Source organism: Chiloscyllium punctatum, chromosome 12, assembly GCF_047496795.1.
Source record: "Chiloscyllium punctatum isolate Juve2018m chromosome 12, sChiPun1.3, whole genome shotgun sequence".
Lineage (NCBI taxonomy): Eukaryota > Metazoa > Chordata > Chondrichthyes > Orectolobiformes > Hemiscylliidae > Chiloscyllium > Chiloscyllium punctatum.
This window is the reverse complement of record NC_092750.1, coordinates 71,628,398-71,645,902: the sequence shown is the minus strand read 5'-3', so window position 1 is coordinate 71,645,902 and position 17,505 is coordinate 71,628,398. Positions and strand designations below refer to the sequence as shown.

Here is a 17,505-nt window from a genome sequence, read left to right as displayed (position 1 = left end):
GTTTGCAGATGGCATAAAGGTAAGTGGAGGGACAGGTAGTGTTGAGGAAATGGGGAGGCTGCAGAAGAACTTGAACAGGCTAGGTGAGTGGGCAAAGAAGTGGCAGATGGAATACAGTGAGAGCAAGTGTGAGCATATGCACTTTGGTAGGAAGAGTAGAGGCTATTTTTTAAATGGTAAAGGCTGTGGAAACCTGAAGTACAAAGTGATTTGGGAATCCTAGTTCAGGATTCTCAAACTAAACATGTAGGTTCAATTGGCAGTTAGGAAGGCAACTGTAGTGTTAGCATTCTCTTTGAAAGGACGAGAATATAAAACCAGAGATGTACTGCTGAGGTTGGAGAATGCTCTGGTCAGTCCGCATTTGGAATATTGTGAGCAGTTTCAGGCCCGTATCTAAGGAAGGATGTGCTGGAGGGTGTCCATTGGAGGTTTACAAGAATGATCCTGGAGATGAAGAGCTTCTCAAGTGAGGAGTAGTTGTGGAGTCTAGGTCTATACTCAATGGAGTTTATAAGGATGAGGGGAAAATCTGATTGAAACTTACAGAATACTGGGAGACCCAGGATAGAGCAGATATTGAGAAGATGTTTCCAGTAGTAGGAGTAATAGTCCCAGCCTATCCAACATCTCCTTATTACCCAAACCCTCCATTCCTGGTAACATCCTTGTAAATCTCTTGTTAACCCTCTCCTGGTTTCCATTCTACTGCAGGGCTTTACTTGTGTTTCATACCCGAAGTTTTGCCAGCCCCTGTGCTTGAGTTAAACCAGTTCGATACTTAATGCTTTCCATTCTTGCTCAGTGCTAGTCACCCTAAAATATTGCCTTTCTTACATTCTCCACAACTGATGTCCTATTTGATTTCCAAATTTTTCTGCTTTTCACCTCAGACTTCCTGTCCTGCAGTGTTTCACTGCTGTCATCCATGTGGGAAAGAACTGTTTGATTGACAGTCAAGGATCACCCGATCCAGATGATTGAGTCCAGTCAGTGTCAGAAGGTGGTACCTGGTGAAGTGGACTCCATTGAGTGGATCAGTGGCAGGAGCTGTGGGCTGTTCATGGGTGCAGTTAGAAGTGGGACATCCTGTGAGAAAGGCACCAGGGAGCTGAACAATCAGAGCTGTCAACCCAATTAAGGAGGTGGAGAGGATGGAATGGATATTTCTTCCCTGCTGCCATTTTCTCTCATGCCAATTTTGTTGATTTTTCTTGAATATGCATTTAAGTTGTATTTTCCTTTCTTTTCAGGGAAGGGAAGCATTTTTGTGGTGGATCCCTTGTGCGCAGGAACTGGATCATCAGTATGAAGCAGTGTTTTTCCTCCTGGTAGGTCAGTCTGTTTAATGCATGGAGCTCTAATTGTGCAGGAATATCATGCCAATATAATTTTGGTGTGGGCTTGGCGATAGGTCTCAAAGTGCCAGGGAGCTGTGGACTTGGGCACTGAGAGCTTCATGGGTGAGCGCATCATGCAAAGTGGTTCTGAACCAAACTCGTAAGAAGACCCTGGTTTAACCTCCTGATCTCAGCCGGAGTCAGGGATATTTGAGATGACCACGTTACTGATGTGGGGGTGGGGGAGAAACAAATACCCTTGCTCAGTCAAGACATCCCAAACTGGCATGAGCCAGGCACTCTCATCCTTCCCCATCCTGACAGAAGTCAAATTCAGTGGGAGGGATGACCATTGCAACATGGTAGCCTCCTGTGGGTACTTATAGAGAAGCTTTGTTGGTTGGGAGTGAAGGCAACTCCCACATTTCAATCAGGAAGTAGTGAGGTGACTGGGAACTTCAATCGGAGTGGGCTAACCTCATTGAGAATATTATCCTATTGTCCTCCATCACTGACCCTGCAGTAGTTTGTATGTGTACACCAGATGCAGGCGTGTTGGAAAGCAGTCTAGATTAGAGTGGTGCTGGAAAAGCACAGCAGGTCATAACTGCATCATCCATTGACATTTCTTCCACCTCCAAACGGATCCCACCACCAGGGATACATTTCCCTCCCCACCCCTTTCCGCTTTCCGCAAAGACCATTCCCTCCGTGACTACCTGGTCAGGTCCACATTCCCCCAACAACCCATCCTCCCCTCCTGGCACCTTCCCCTGCTACCGCAGGAATTGAAAAACTTGCACCCACACCTTCCCTCCTCCCCCACCCCCCACCTCACCTCTGACCAAGGCCCCAAAGGAACCTATCACATCCATCAAAGTAAAACAGATGCTGCCTGACCTGCTGTGGTTTTCCAGCACCACTCTTATCTGGACTCGGATCTCCAGCATCCCCAGTCCTTGCTTTAGCCATGTTGGGAAGCAGGCTTGACTTTGCTTCTTTGTACCAGGCCTGACCTAGACTCTCTGGTAAATGGACCATATTTTTCTGTGGGGGGGGGGGGAGGGTTCAGTGCTTTATCCTGGTGGAGCGAACCCCCCCCCCCACCACCAAGTGTCCCTCCTTCATTTTACTCCAATAAAAATGTACCTCTCAAAAGGCAGTCAATGTTTTACCCCTTCAAATGGTGTAAGGTAAACTCCCAGTTCCAGGGTTCATCATGCAACCAGGAATTATGCAATTTCCAGAGGTTTCAACTGATGCACTTAATTACAAAGTGAGATCCCTGAAGTATTTTGGTCCTGGCATAAAAATAACATACAGAATGAAAAGGGAAAATCAGGTAAAAGATTGACCTCTTCTCACATGAAGTGTTGCTTTCCCTCTTATTCATACGATATTAGAATTTACAATGCAAAAACACAAAGTAGGAGCAAGAGTAGGTCATTCTGCCCTTCGAGCCTGCTCCACCATTTATCTCAATCATGACTGATCATTCACCTCAATACCCTGTTCCCACTTTCTCTGTATATCCTCTGGTCCCTTTACCCTAAGAACTATCTGTAATACCTTCTTGAAAATATTCAATGTTTTGGTCTCAACTGCTTTCTGTGGCAGAGAATTCCACAGGCCCTGCACTCTCTGGGTGAAGTCATTGCTCCTTGTCTCGGTATTAAATGACCCACCGATACCCTTAAACTGTTACCCCTGGTTCTGGACTCCCCAGTTATTGGGAACATCATTCCTTTGCTTACCCTGTCTAGTTTTGCTAGAATTTTGTAGGTTATATTGTAACTCAGTGGTTAGCACTGCTGCTTCACAGCACCAGGGACCCGGGTTCGATTCCAGCCTCAGGCGACTGTCAATGTGGAGTTTGCACGTTCTCCCCGTTTCTGTGTGGGTTTCCTTTGGGTGCTCCAGTTTCTTCCCACAATCCAAAGATGTGCAGATTTAGGTGAATTAGCAATGCTAAATTGCCCATAGTGTTCAACGATGTGTAGGTTAGGTGCATTAGTCGGGGTAAATGTCAAGTAATAGGGTCTGGGTGGGTTACTCCTTGGAGGGTCGATGTGGACTAATGGCCTGTTTCCACACTGTAGGGATTCTATGTTCTATTCTAGTTTTTTTTTTCAAATCCATCATGGGATGTAGGTGTTGCTGGCTGGGCCACTCCTCAACCTACCCTGCTGAGAAGATGGTGCTGAGCTGCAGCCTTGATATGTTGGTGCAGGTAGACCCACAATGCCGTTAGGCTGAGAATTCCAGGGTTTTAACTTAGTGACACCAAAGGAATGGCGATATATTTCCAAGTCAGGATGGTAAGTGGTTTCGAAGTGAACTTGCCAGGGGTGTTGTTCCCCTTGTCCTTCTAGATGGAAGTGGTCCAGGGTTTAGAATGTGCTGTGAATTTCTGCAGTGCATCTTGTAGAGAGTACACACTGAGCATTAGCAGTGAAGAGAGTGGATATGTTGTCAATTAAGTGGGCTGCTTTGTCCCATTTGTCCCATTATGTCCAAGGAAAAACTATCCAGACAGTGGCCCTCTCCTGTTCCTTCAATGCCGCACAAACATTTCTTCCTTGTCCAGTGATTTGTGGAATCGTAGACTTGTGGAATCGTAACAGCACAGAAAGAGGCCATTTGGCCTGTTGCTTCTATGCTAGTCTTCTGCAGAACAATTCAGCTAGACTCACTCTTCCTGCCCTTTCCCTGAATTTTTCTCTTCAGATGTTTACCCATTTGCCTTTTGATAGTTTCTTGAATCTGCTTCAGCCAGCCATTCAGGCAGATTCCAGATAAGAAGAACTCACTGTTTAAAACAAAGCTCTTAATTTTTCACTGGAGATTTGGCCAATGATCTTAATTTATGTTTTGATTACTGACCCTTTTGTCAGTGGGAACTGTATGTCCACCTTCACCCTTCATAGTTATCCATCACTATGTTTATAATAACTTTACTCAACATCTTAAATGGAATTTCTGCTTTGTTTATCCTCACTTACAATTCTGACAATCATTTATTCGTTATAAAACCAGGTCAGATATCCATCTTATATTCTGAGCCTGGTTCTTTGAATCCAGCTTAGATTAATGAGTGAAAATCTCTAATCACCTCCTGAGTGAAATGCTTTAGGGAATTTCAGCCTATTTCCAGCCTGGAGCAGAATGAGTAATCATCCCACTCTGTCCATCCCTATGGATATACTACAGTGAGACCTAGAAGTGTCCTATTGGTATGGGGAGGGAGACATACTGTTGGGTCAGATCTAAACACCTGATAGGATAATGTGATAGAATCTTACTTCTGTTCCAACCTCTAACCAAGTGTAATTTCTGCTCGCATTATGTCAAAGCTCCCCAAAATGTCACTGTATTCCATTGATCCCACCATGCAAAGCACACAGAACTCAATCATCAGCAGGATGTCTGTCCTTTGATTCTCCCAAGAATGTAATCATTTCTCTGGACTCAGAGATTCTTTCCCTGGCTGACAAGAAATCTGAAGTTAGTAGTGAACCAAGGTACCCAGACCCACAGCATCAGCTTACAAAGACACTTTCAGATTGGAGGATGTGAATGAAAATATTGTCCTCTGATGAAGCTATATTAGATTATCCTGAAAGAGCAAGTCCTTGCATCGGTCATGAAAAATGAACCAGTGTTTTAGTTTTGTGTTTTTGTCTTTTAGTTATGCTGAGTTCAGGGGGTATGAAGCCTTGATGGGAACCATTTTAAAAGATCCCAGATCTGATGACCCAGACAAGCAAGCTATCCCCATCCGAAGGGCCGTGTGTGGACCAAAACATTCCAACCTGATCATGTTGGAGTTAGAGAGGTACCTGTACCAATAAAATCATCTGCTCTGTTTGATATTCATCTTTGTAACTTTAATGTTTTAAAATTATGTTCATTCTTGGAGTATGAGTGTCACTGGCAAGGCTAACTGACATTTATTGATCCTGCACAACTGCTCAGAGAATATGGTGGTAGTGGGCCATCTTAAATCAGCATCTGGTGAGGTTCGTGGTGATCTTGCTGGGCTCTATCAGTGGATAGTAAAGAGACATCTAGAAATATGAGACTGGAATAAAATTGAGGCTAGAGGAAAACAGACTTTCCTTCCAAAAGAATATTAGTGAACTCTAGGGTTTAACAATAATCAGACACCTTCATTGTCATTTTTGCCAATACCACCTCTTTATCCCAGACTTTTTCAACCAAATTCAAGTTCTTAAACTGCTGAGGGATTTGAACTTTTTCTAGATGTTTAGGGTTCTGGATTACCTTTGCAGTAACTGCCGTGAATCCATTGGAATATTTGTTTTTGACTTTGAGCCTATCAGCCTGAAACATAGATATAAGTGTAAAGGATTGGTGGAGAAAGCGCATCAGAATGGAATTAGTAGCAATCACAGAAAATACTGGAGAAAGATAGCAAGTTTTAAAAATTTAATCATGGGATATCGCTGACTAGATTAGCATGCATTGCCCATCCCTAATTGCCTATATGGAAGCTAAGAGTCAAGGACATTGCTATTGGATCTGGAGTCATATGTAGGCCAGATGAAGTAAGGATGGTGGATTTCCTTCACTGAAGACTTCAGGAACCAGATGGGCTTTTATGACAATTAACAGTTGATACGAGGCTTTCATTAGAGTAACATTTTACTTCAGATTTCTACTGAATTCAAATTTCACCAACTGTTATGGTAGGATTTACACCCTTGATCCCAGAATATTAACCAAGATTTTGGGATGACTAGTTCAGTAGCATTACCAATATTGTATTACATCCCTAGGTCTGGCAGCATTTGTGGAGAGAGAAACAGTTAACATTTAAAGTCTGAGTCTTCTACAGAACTGAAGAATGGAATTAGTGTTTTGGGCAGAGCACATTATTGGCCTGACTCTTCGTATCAGCATTTGAAGTCACGTGAAGAGTGGTCATGGTGAATCAAATCTTTCTAACACCGGGGATCTTCTGCAAAATAGCATAATCAGGAATATTGACTGAGTGGCTTTGATAATGGGAGCCAATATGAAGAGAACTGGGATGGTAAAACTACAATGAAACAAAAAGAACCCAATAAGTCAAATAGTCCGGTTTCGATTAGGTCATTTAGTTTTCCACTGAGTACATCAACCCATTCTCTGTGCAGAGGATGTCCCAGAAACAGCAAGAGACATCAGTGGTACCGATAGAAGATACCGGGGGGGGGGGAGTTGGCTAATGCTCTCCGGGGGGGAGTTGGTTTAAACTAATGCAGCAGGGAGATGGGAATCTATATTGTAGTTCCGGTGTACAGAAGGTTAAGGGCATTGAGCTCAGAGATAAATTTATAATGTCACTAGAGGATACTAGCAATCAGGATGTTGGTTTGAAATGTGTGTACTGCAATGCCAGGAGCATCTGGAGCAAGGTGGGTGAACTTGCAGCATGGGTTGGTACCTGGAATTTTGCTGTTGTGGCCATTTCAGAGACATGGCTAGAGAAGGGACAGGAATGGTTGTTGTGGATTGTTTCAGCAAGAACAGAGAAGATGGTAAAAGTGGGGGGTGGGGGTGGGGGGGGGGTGGAGGCTTGGGGAGGGTGTGGCATTGTTAATCAAGGTGAGTATTACAGCAACTGAGAAAACGTTTGAGGACTCGACAACTGAGGTAGCTTGGGTTGAGGTTAGAAACAGGAAAGTGGAGATCACCCTGCTGGGAGCTTTTTATCAGCCTCTGAATTGTTCCAGGGATGTAGAGGAAAGGATAGCAAAGATGATTCTCATAGGAGCAAGAGTAACAGAGTAGTTGTTATGGGGGACGTTAACTTCTCCAATATTGACTAGGAATACTATAGTTCAAGTAGTTTAGATGGGTCAGTTTTTGTTCAGTGTGTGCAGGAGGGTTTTCTGACACAGTATGTAGACAGGACAACAAGGGGCGATGCCATATTGGATTTGGTACTGGGAAATGAACCCGGCCAGGTGTTAAATTTGGAGGTAGGTGAGCACTTTAGTGATAGTGACCATAATTTGGTTATATTTACAATAGCAATGGGCAGGGATAGGTATATACCACAGGGAAAGAGGTATGACTGGGGGGAAAGGCAATTATGATGCAATAAAGCAAGATTTAGAATGCATAGGATGGGGAAAGAAACTGCAGAGGATGGACACACTTGAAATTTGGGCCCTTGATAAGTATATACCTATCAGGCAGGGAGGTAGTTGTCGAGAGCGGGAGCCATGGTTTACGAAAGAAGTTGAAGCTCTTGTTGAGAGGAAGAAAAATGCTTCTGTCACAATGAAGCATGAAGGCTCGATTAGGGGGCTTGGGAGTTATAAGTTAGCCAGAAAAGATCTAAAGAGAGGGCTAAGAAGAGCTAGGAGGGGACATGAGAAGTTGTTGGCAGATGGGATCAAAGAATACTCTATGGCCTTCTATAGGTCAATCAGAAATAAAAGAATGACTAGAGTAAGATTAGGACCAATCAAAGACAGTAGTGGAAAGTTGTGTGTGGGATCTGAGGACATAGGGGAAGCGCTTAATGAATACTTTTCGTCAGTTCTGACATTGGAAAAGGGCAATGCCAGTGAGAATATGGAGATACAGGTTACAAGATTAAATGGGAGGGAGGTTGACAAAGAGGAGGTTTTAGCAATTTTGGAAGATCTGAAAATAGATAGGACTCCCTGGGCCAGATGGGATTTATCCTCCGCTTCTTTGGGAAGCCAGGGAGGAGACTGCAGACCCTTTGGCTTTGATCTTTAAGTCATCTTTGTTAACAGGAGTGGTCCCAGAAGACTGGATGATAGTAAACATTGTTTCCCTTGTTTAAGATGGGGAGTAGGGAATTATAGACCAGTAAGCCTTACTTCAGTTGTGAGTAGGGGGATTGAGTTTCGAAGCCACAAGGTCATGCTTCAGCTGTACAAGACACTGCTAAGGCAGCACCTGGAGTATCCGGTCACTGCACTATAGGAAGGATGTGGAAGCTTTGGAAAGGGTTCAGAGGAGATTTACCAGGATGTTGTCTGATTTGGAAGGAAGGTCTTATGAGGAAAGGCTGAGGGAACTGAGGCTGTTTTCGTTAGAGAGAAAAAGGTTGAGAGGTGACTTAATTGAGATGTATAAGATAATCAGAGGAGGGTGGACAGTGAGAGCCTTTTTCCTTGGATGGTGACGGCTAACACAAGGGGACATAGCTTTAAATTGAGGGGTGAGAGATTTAGGACAGATATTAGGGGTAGTTTCTTTACTTAGAGAGTAGTAAGGGCGTGGAATGGCCTGCCTGCAACAGTAGAAGACTCGGCGACATTAAGGGCATTTAAATGAGCATTGGACATACATCTGGATAATAATGGAATGGTGTAGGTTAGATGGGCATCAGATTAATTTCACAGGTTGGCGCAACATCGAGGGCTGAAGGGCCTGTACTGAGCTGTTCTATGATGGCTGGAACTATCTGTCAGCTCTAGGGATAGAAGGTATCAGGTTCTGTCTCTTTATATACTGGGGTCAGTGTAGCAGGGCTAGGGTGACAATGGGAAAGGATTGATTGGATTTGATAAAACTGAGAATCAGGTCATTAGAAGTTAATTTGAGAACTGGGGCAATAAGCTGCTCTGGAATGTTCATATACCAGGATAACTGGAGTCCTGGAGCACTGGTGAGAGTATAAACCATAGAACAGCACAGGTCCTATGGCCTCGATGTTGTGCTGATCATTTATCCTAACTCTAAGATCAAACTAACCAACATACTCTTCATTGTACTATCATCCACGTGCCTATCCAAGAGTCACTTAAAAGTGCCTCATGTTTCTGAGTCTACTATCACCGCTGGCTGTGCATTCCAGTATCTGGGGGTTTCCAAGGAGCCCGTCTTTGAGGGCACTGCTGACATGTACACTGAATGTCTTAAGGTAGGACCCAAGAACTAGAAAGTGAAAATCTGGCATCTGGAAGGACAGTCAATTAGATCTCGGAATCTGTTGGAAGCTAAAAGAGTGCATTTATAATTATTTTTAATCAACCTGTTCAGACTTGTTATTGACAATTCGCTGGAGCAGATGGGACTGCTGGTTCAGGGATAGGGACACTACCATTGTGACACAAGAGCCCCAAGTGTGTATCAATATACTGCCTTTCATATCTTTGCAACATGTTAAACTACTTTATAAAAAATTAAGTAATTCGCTCCAAGGAATAGAAAGATAGGACAGATGAGTATGTGGATAAGGAGCTGGTGCAGGGGGTAATGTTTCAGGTTCTTAGGACCTCTTCTGGAGCAGAGGTGACCTGTACAACAGGGATGGGTTGCACCTAAACCGGAGGGGAACCGATATCCTCGCAGGGAGATTCACTAGTGCTACTCAGGAAGGTTTAAATTAGAGTGGCAGGGGGTTGGGAATTAGAGCAGCAGGTCAGCAAGTAGAGGGATTGAGAGCAACGTAGATGTTAGGACCAGTAAATCAGCAAGAAAGGACAGGCAGAGACAGGGAAATGAACATCTGGTACTAATGGACTGAAGTATATTTATTTGAACGCCATGAGTATTATAGGTAAGGCAGATTAGCTGAGAGTCTGGATCAGTATGTGGGACTATGATGCTGTGGCCATTACAGAGACTTGGTTGAGAGAGGGACAGGGCTGGCTGCTCAATGTCCCCAGGGTTTCATTGTTTTAGACATGATGGAGAGGAAGGTAAAAGAAGTGGAGGGGTTGCACTACTAATCAGTGAGAATGTTACATCTGCACTCCGAGAGGACATACTTGACAGCTCATCTACTGAGGCCTCTCCAAGGGTACAGCTCAAAAATAAACTGCAATTACTGTGATAGGATTGAGGAACAAATATGTAGGCAGATTATGGAAAGATGCAATAAAAACAGCTGTCATAATGGGTGACTTTAACTGCCCCAATATTGACTGGAATTTTGATCAGCAAGAAGCTTAGACAGAGCAGAATTTGTCAGGTGCATCCAAGATGGTTTGGTGAAACAGTATGTGCAGAGTCCAACGAGAGGAGGGGCCATACTGAACCTTGTAAGCTAATGAGCCTGGCCAGGAGACTGACCTTTCAGTGGGACAGCATTTTGGAAAGAGTGATCACAACTCCTTAAGTTTTGAGATAGTATTAGGATGAGCTCGGGAGTGTTAATTGGGAGGAGCTGTTATCAGGCAAGTCCACATTTAACTTGTGGGGATTGTTTAAAGACCTGCTGATAAGAGTTCAAGATCAGCATGGTCCAGTAAGGAGGAAAAACAAGGATGGCAAGGTCAGGGACCCTTGGATAATGAGGGAAGTTGTGAAGTTTGTCAAAAGAAGAAAGAAGCCTATGTAAGATTTAGGAAGCTAAAATGAGACAGGGCCCATGAGGGAAAAAAAGGTAACAGGAAAATACTCAAGCAGGAAATTAGGAGAACAAAATGACCTTGGTAAGTAGGGTTAAAGGGTTAAACCCAAGGCATTCTATAGCCAAGGCATTAAAAACAAGAGGTTAACTAGGGAAAAGGTAGAACCAGTCATGGGTAAAGGAGAGAACTTGTGCTGAGAGGCAGAGGATGTCGGTGAGACCTTGAGTTCACCCAGGGAATGAAATGGAGGATTGTGAGATTTGTGTAGAGCATGCTAATACACTAGGGCATTTTGAGATCAAGAAGGAAGTGGTGTTAGATCTCTTGAAGAGCATTAAGGTAGGTAAGTCCCCAGAGCCCAATGATATCTACCCCAGGTTACTGAGAGAGGCAAGAGAGGAGTTTGCTGGGGCCTTGACCAAGATCTTTGGTCAAGGAGAGGTTTCAGAGGACTGATGGGAAACTAATGTTGTTTTTCCGTTCAAGAAGGGAAATCGGGTTAATCCAGGAAACTACAGACTGGTGAGTCTTATATCAGTGTTTGGGAAGCTATTGGAGAGAATTCTTAGGATTTACACACATTTGGAAAAGCATAGCCTAATTAGGGACATTCAACATGGCTTTCTGCAGGGCAGGTTGTGTCTTACCAACTTGATTAAATTTTTCAAGGAGGTGATAAAGGTGATTGATGAGGGTGGAACAGTTGGTGTTGTTTACATAGATTTTAGGAAGGTTTTTGACATTGTAGGTTCATCTAGAAGATTAAAATGCATGGAATCCATGGTGACTTGGCCACGTGAATTCAGAGTCAGCTTGCCCATAGAAGGCAGAGGGTAGTGGTAGAAGAGTGTGTTTTAGGTTGGAGGTCTGTGACTAATGGTGTTCTGCAGGGATCGGTACTGGGACTTCCTCTATTTGTGATATATGTAAATGACTTAGGTGAAAATGTAGATGAGTGGATTAGTAACTTTGCAGATGATAAAGATCAGTGGAGTTGTGGATAGTGTAGAAGGTTGTCAAAGGATACAGCAGGATATAGATCGGCTGCAGATATGGGCGGAGAATAGCAGATGGAGTTTAATCCAGGTAAGTGTGAGGTGCTGCACTTTGGGAGATCAAATGTTAAGAAAAAGTATACAGTTAATGGCATTGATATACAGAAGGATCTTGGGGATCAAGTCCATAGCTCCCTGATAGTGGCCAAGCAAGTAGATACGGTAGTAAAGAAGGCATATGGTATGCTTGTTTTTATTGGTCAGGGAGTTGAGTACAAGAGTCAGGATGTCATATTGCAGCTTTTTATAAGACTTTGGTTAGGCCACTCCTAGAGTAATGCGTTCATATCTGGTCGCCACGTTATAGGAAAGATGTGGAGGCTTTGGAGAGGATGTAGAAAAGGTTTACCAGGATGCTGCCTGGATTAGAGGGTATGAGCTATAAGGGGAGGCTAGAAAAACTTGAGTTGTTTTCACTTGAGTTGTGGAGGTTGAGGGGAGACTTGATAGAAATCCATAAAATTATGAGATGCATAGATAGGGTTGACGGTCAGAATCTTTTTCCCGGAGTTGAAATATCTAATACTTGGGGGTATGCATTAAAGTTGAGAGGGGGAGAGTTCAAAGATGTGAGGGGCAAGTTTTTATACACAGTGTGGTAGGAGTGTCAAACACACTGCTGGAGTGTGTGAGGAAGATATGATAAGGGCATTTAAGGGACTTTTTAATAAATATGTAAGGAACGGAGGGACATGTAGGGAGGGATCAAGGGCAGGCACAAGGGATTAATTTCACTTGGTATCATGATCAGCACAAAATTGTGGGCTGAAAGACCTGTTTCTGTATTGTACTGTTATACGTTCTAATGTGGCAGCCAGTTTGTACGCAGCAGGCTCTCAAAACCAGCAGTGTGATGATGATGATTTGCATCTTTGATATTGTTGGAAGGGTAAGTATTGGTCACAGCATCAGGGAAAACTTCTCTGCTCTACCTTGACTAGTCGGATGGGATATTTTACATCCACCTGAGAGGAGAGCCAGAACCTTGATTTAACATCTCGTCTGTTTCCGTTTGTGCAACACTGCTTCACTACTTACCGGAGATCAGCCGAGATTATGTGTTCAAGTCTTCCCAGTCAACACGAGATACCTTGCACTGATCTCTGTTTCTTTTCTCACCCGTACAGACCTGCCACCTTGAACAGTCGGGTTGCTCTGATCTGTCTACCCCCTCAGGGGTATATTGTTCCTGAAGGGACTAGCTGTGAGATAGCGGGTTGGGGAGAGACCCAAGGTAAGGACATCCACCAGGAATTTGGTAACAGCTCGATGACACCACCATGGACCATACTTTACATGGAACAATCATTGTGGTCTGATCCAGTTATGCAGTAGGATGAAAACAAGCTGCCTCGGTCCTATTACTATTTGGGGAGTGACAGTTTCATTATCGGTGATGATGTTCATAAACTGAAACTCTAACCAATGCTTTCACCTTTTGATGTAGCACAAATAGCATGAAGCAAAGGTGAATTAAGTTCGATTAATTACAGTTGGCACGGTGCTACACCCTAATTACGTCCTCTGTGTGTCCTGAGCAAAGCTGGTGTTCTCCATAGTGCAGTACTTCCAGGATGTGATTCTCTAGTTTTGGAATGGTTTGTACCTGCAAGTTATTTGGACAAAGCAAGAAATAAGAGAAAGCCACCTGATGCATTGAATGCTAGAAGGGTAATACTGGGGTTCTCTGGTTTGTCCAGGGACTTACGAGACAAAACATCGTCCTGCATGTCAGGCCAGAAAGAGTAGATGATTGAGACAGTCACTGGATGCTTGCTGGATATTACCATTGTGTTATTCTATCAGAGCCTATTGGACCCAGGCCCTGTGTTGGTTCTTTGATAATTTCTTTGTCTGTCCTAATTTCTTCCTCTTGATGTGTAGGTACAGGCCGTGATGATGTTCTGAATATCCTGGTGATGCCAGTGATAAGTAACAAAGTATGTAATCTGTACTACAGAGGTCGCCTGGCTGAGACAGAGATCTGTGCTGGGACAGTTCTACGGGGATTTGGAGCATGTGAGGTAAGAAACAAGAACAGGAGCAAATGGTTGTGACCAGTAACAGCAGATGGAGGATTCTAGTCAGCAGAACGGTGGCTCAGTGGTTCGCACTGCTGCCTCACAGCACCAGGGTCCCAGGTTCAATTCCAGCCTTGGGTGACTGTCTGTGTGGTGTTTGCACGTTCTCCCCGTGTCTGCGTGGGTTTCCTCCGTGTTGTCCGGTTTCCTCCCGTAGTCCAAAGATGTGCGGGTTAGGTGAATTGGTCGTGCTAAATTCCCCCTAGTGTTAGGTGCATTAGTCAGAGGGAAGAGTGGGACTGAGTGGGTTACTCTTCGGAGCGTCGGTGTGGACTTGTTGGGCCGAAGGGTCTGTTTCCACCCTGTAAGGAATCTAATCTAATCAGAACAGCTGGAGTAGGAATCAAGCCACACAGAAAATCTTGCTTTGATATTTGGATTTGGGACATTTGGTCAGCAGAATTAACAGGTAGCACTGCAATAGCCAACAGTACCTTATTATGTAAGGGCTCCATGATGCTTGAAATTATGGTGTAGGGGGAGCTTCATTCTGTGTTCAAACTACCCTTCACCTGAACAAGGAGTGTTGGTAGAGCTTTGAATAGAGGCACCATTACCTAGACTGAATTCACTGAATCTGGAAGCTAGTTGTTTCTCATCAACATATTCAGAGATATTATGATACACCTCAGGAGCAGGGTGGGACTTGAACTCTTGGTTGAGAGGTAGGGACATGATCAGTACACTACTAGAGATGAATGATATCCAAAGTTGGACAACTGCAACAACTGTTATTACACTTGTGTTCCCAGGAAACTTAAACAGTTTCTTGTGTCTTTCAGCGGGATTATGGTGGGCCTCTTGCTTGCTTTACCCACAGCTGCTGGGTGCTTGAGGGAGTCATCATTCCAAGGCGTGGATGTGGCCGACCGAATCACCCTGGCATCTTTGTCCGAGTTGCAATGTACGTGGACTGGATTAAAAAAGTCATAGAGCTCTAGGCGCCAGCCTTTCAGTGGGAGATTTAGCATCTGTGATACAAATATTTCCAAACACCCAGCCCCGTTAACTTTGTAACATCATTTTTCCATGGCTTTCAGAATAATTACCTTTAAACAATTAGGGGTGTAAAACTAACAGCGGTTTACTTATTACACGTGGGAGGATTTGTTATTTCGTGAAACCAATGGGTCAATGAAGTTATTTTTGGGGAGATTTACTAATTAATGGTGTGATTTATCAATCAACTTTGAGAGACTTCACTGCAGTAATGAATCAATTATGTCTGAGATACAATTTAATTAAATTGCAACTTTCACTCAGCACTGTTTTGAGTGTTTGGCATTAATTTAATATCTGATATCTGGAATGTCTCTTCTGACACAGTATGTAACTGTGCTACATTGAAGAGCTCTTTTGGCACTTCTTTCATGACAAAAATTGCTGACATTTAACTCCGTTTAACCTGCCTGTCTCCTCATGTATATAGTCATGATACAGTCAATGCATTGTATACATAAATGTCATTATCAGAGTGTTGTACTTTTTACCATGTTGCATTTTCTATAGAGTTTCAGAGCATCTCGATAAATCTAATTTTCAAACCTGTCACATTGATGTTGGGCAATGACACAATGAATTAGGTAGAATTTTTATTTGTATAGATGTGATAACCAATGATCACTTACCTCTAAAATAAATATTGAATTATGTTCCATTTCTCAGTTACTTGAATTTTAAAAATTCCTTCTTGGGATGTGTGTGTCACTGTTAAGACCAGCTTTTCTTAACCACCCCTAACCCCTGAGTGGTTGACTGGACTGTTTCAAATGTTTAACATCTGTGAATGCAGTGTTGAAGAGTGTGGTGCTGGAAAAGCACAGCCAGTCAGGCAGCATCCGAGGAGCAGGAGCATCTGTGTATGCAGTCACATGTAAGCCAAACTGAGTAAGAATGACAAACTTCTCTCCCTTGATGACATTAATGAATCAACTTGGTTGTTACAACCTTCACTGATAGTTACATAATGACCATCCTTGTGACTGGCTTTTAATTTCAGAAGTAATAATTAAATTTAGAGTCATACAGATGTACAGCATGGAAACAGACCCTTCGGTCCAACCTGTCCATGCCGACCAGATATCCCAACCCAATCTAGTCCCACCTGTCAGCACCCGGCCCATATCCCTCCAAACCCTTCCTATTCATATACCCATCCAAATTCCTCTTAAATGTTGCAATTGTACCAGCCTCCACCACGTCCTCTGGCAGCTCATTCCATACATGTGTGAAAAAGTTACCCCTTAGGTCTCTTTTATATCTTTCCTCTCTCACCCTAAACCTATGCCCTCTAGTTCTGGACTCCCCGACCCCAGGGAAAAGACTTTGTCTATTTATCCTATCTATGCCCCTCGTAATTTTCTAAACCTCTATAAGATCACCCCTCAGCCTTCGCTCCAGGGAAAACAGCTCCAGCCTGTTCAGCCTTTCCCTGTAGCTCACATCCTCCAACCCTGGCAACATCCTTGTAAATCTTTTCTGAACCCTTTCAAGTTTTACAACATCCAATTTAAATTCCCTCAGCTGCTAGTGGGATTTTAACTTGCATTCCCAGGCTGGGTCTCTGTCCAGTGACAATGCCACTTTGCTCCCTTGAAATGTCCTTGACTAATTCGCTTTGTGAGATAATATTAATGATAGTCAGTACACTTTGCATTGCTCCTTGCACAATAGAAATGTAATCCAATGATCGTGCTGGTAATTACAATCTGCTTTTTGCCGCTCAGCCAATTGTGGATCCAGTTTGCCAAATTTCTTTGGATCTTGTGGGTTAATACCTTTGCTATTAGTCTCCCATTTGGAACCTTCTCAAAAGCCTTGCTGAAGTCTAAGTAGCCAACATCAAAAGCATTACCTTCATCTACATATCCGGTCGCCTCTTCGAAAAATTAAATCAGTTTGGTCAGGCATTACCTCTCCTCAACAAAATCATGCTGACTGTTCTTGACTAATCCAAGTTCTTCAACTTTGTGGTCTTGAGCATCAATGTGTAGATGTAGAAGAAGAATATGTTAGTTTTTGTGTGGGTTGGGTAATATGTTCACAGTTTCAGTTGTAATCATCCTGAGACATGGCTTATATCTGACTTGAAAGTCACATCCTTTCAGATCATTGACTGTTTCCGTTGCATCAGGGATGGATACGTTTTGAATCTCAGGAATTATGTTGTCCATAGATGCAGATAGTCCTGCTACTGTTGGATCATTGGTACCAAGTAGAATATATTAGGAAGCCAAGATGAACTTGTATATTAGTACTGCAATGTGATGCTCCCAGTGCAGGGAATTAATGATCTGTTGTATGCTGTGTGGTGGTCTCTTGTAGGCTGTACCATGCACACTATTTGCTGTGGTGCATTTCTTTTAGGATTCATCGTGATAATATGTTGGTTTGAGCTCTGATGTTGATCTTAGCTTTTCTTTTGTTGTCTTGCTTTTGATGTCAGTCTGATCGCCTAACACCACTGACATGATGTGTGAGATTAACAATATGGAAAACTTGGCCTTTGTGTAAAATTTCCCTTTCGTTTGGATGACTCTGAACAATTGATGTGTTTGCATTCAAGCACTTCCGAATAGTTGCCTTGTTCATAATGTGGTATTGTAACATCTTGTTGGTCAATTGTATTTGTGCAGTAGAGTCTGGCCTGGCCTTTGATACCAGATTTCCTGCCTGAGCATAC

General features: G+C 43.3%; 1 protein-coding gene across 3 annotated transcripts in view; it reads left to right on the top strand.

The window, feature by feature from the left end:
* The window catches only part of mst1 (macrophage stimulating 1), a 76,537-nt gene extending 61,089 nt beyond the window's left edge, over positions 1-15,448 (top strand). For 2 of the 3 annotated variants that reach the window (XM_072582752.1, XM_072582755.1), the window contains 5 exons: positions 1,254-1,331; positions 5,029-5,175; positions 12,870-12,976; positions 13,627-13,766; positions 14,606-15,448. In XM_072582752.1, coding sequence (XP_072438853.1) covers positions 1,254-1,331; positions 5,029-5,175; positions 12,870-12,976; positions 13,627-13,766; positions 14,606-14,764 — 631 coding nt within the window. In that variant the 3' untranslated portion in view covers positions 14,765-15,448. The remainder of the gene's footprint in view (positions 1-1,253; positions 1,332-5,028; positions 5,176-12,869; positions 12,977-13,626; positions 13,767-14,605) is intronic. The other variant, XM_072582754.1, reaches the window with a different exon arrangement.
* The last annotated feature ends 2,057 nt before the right edge of the window (positions 15,449-17,505 follow it).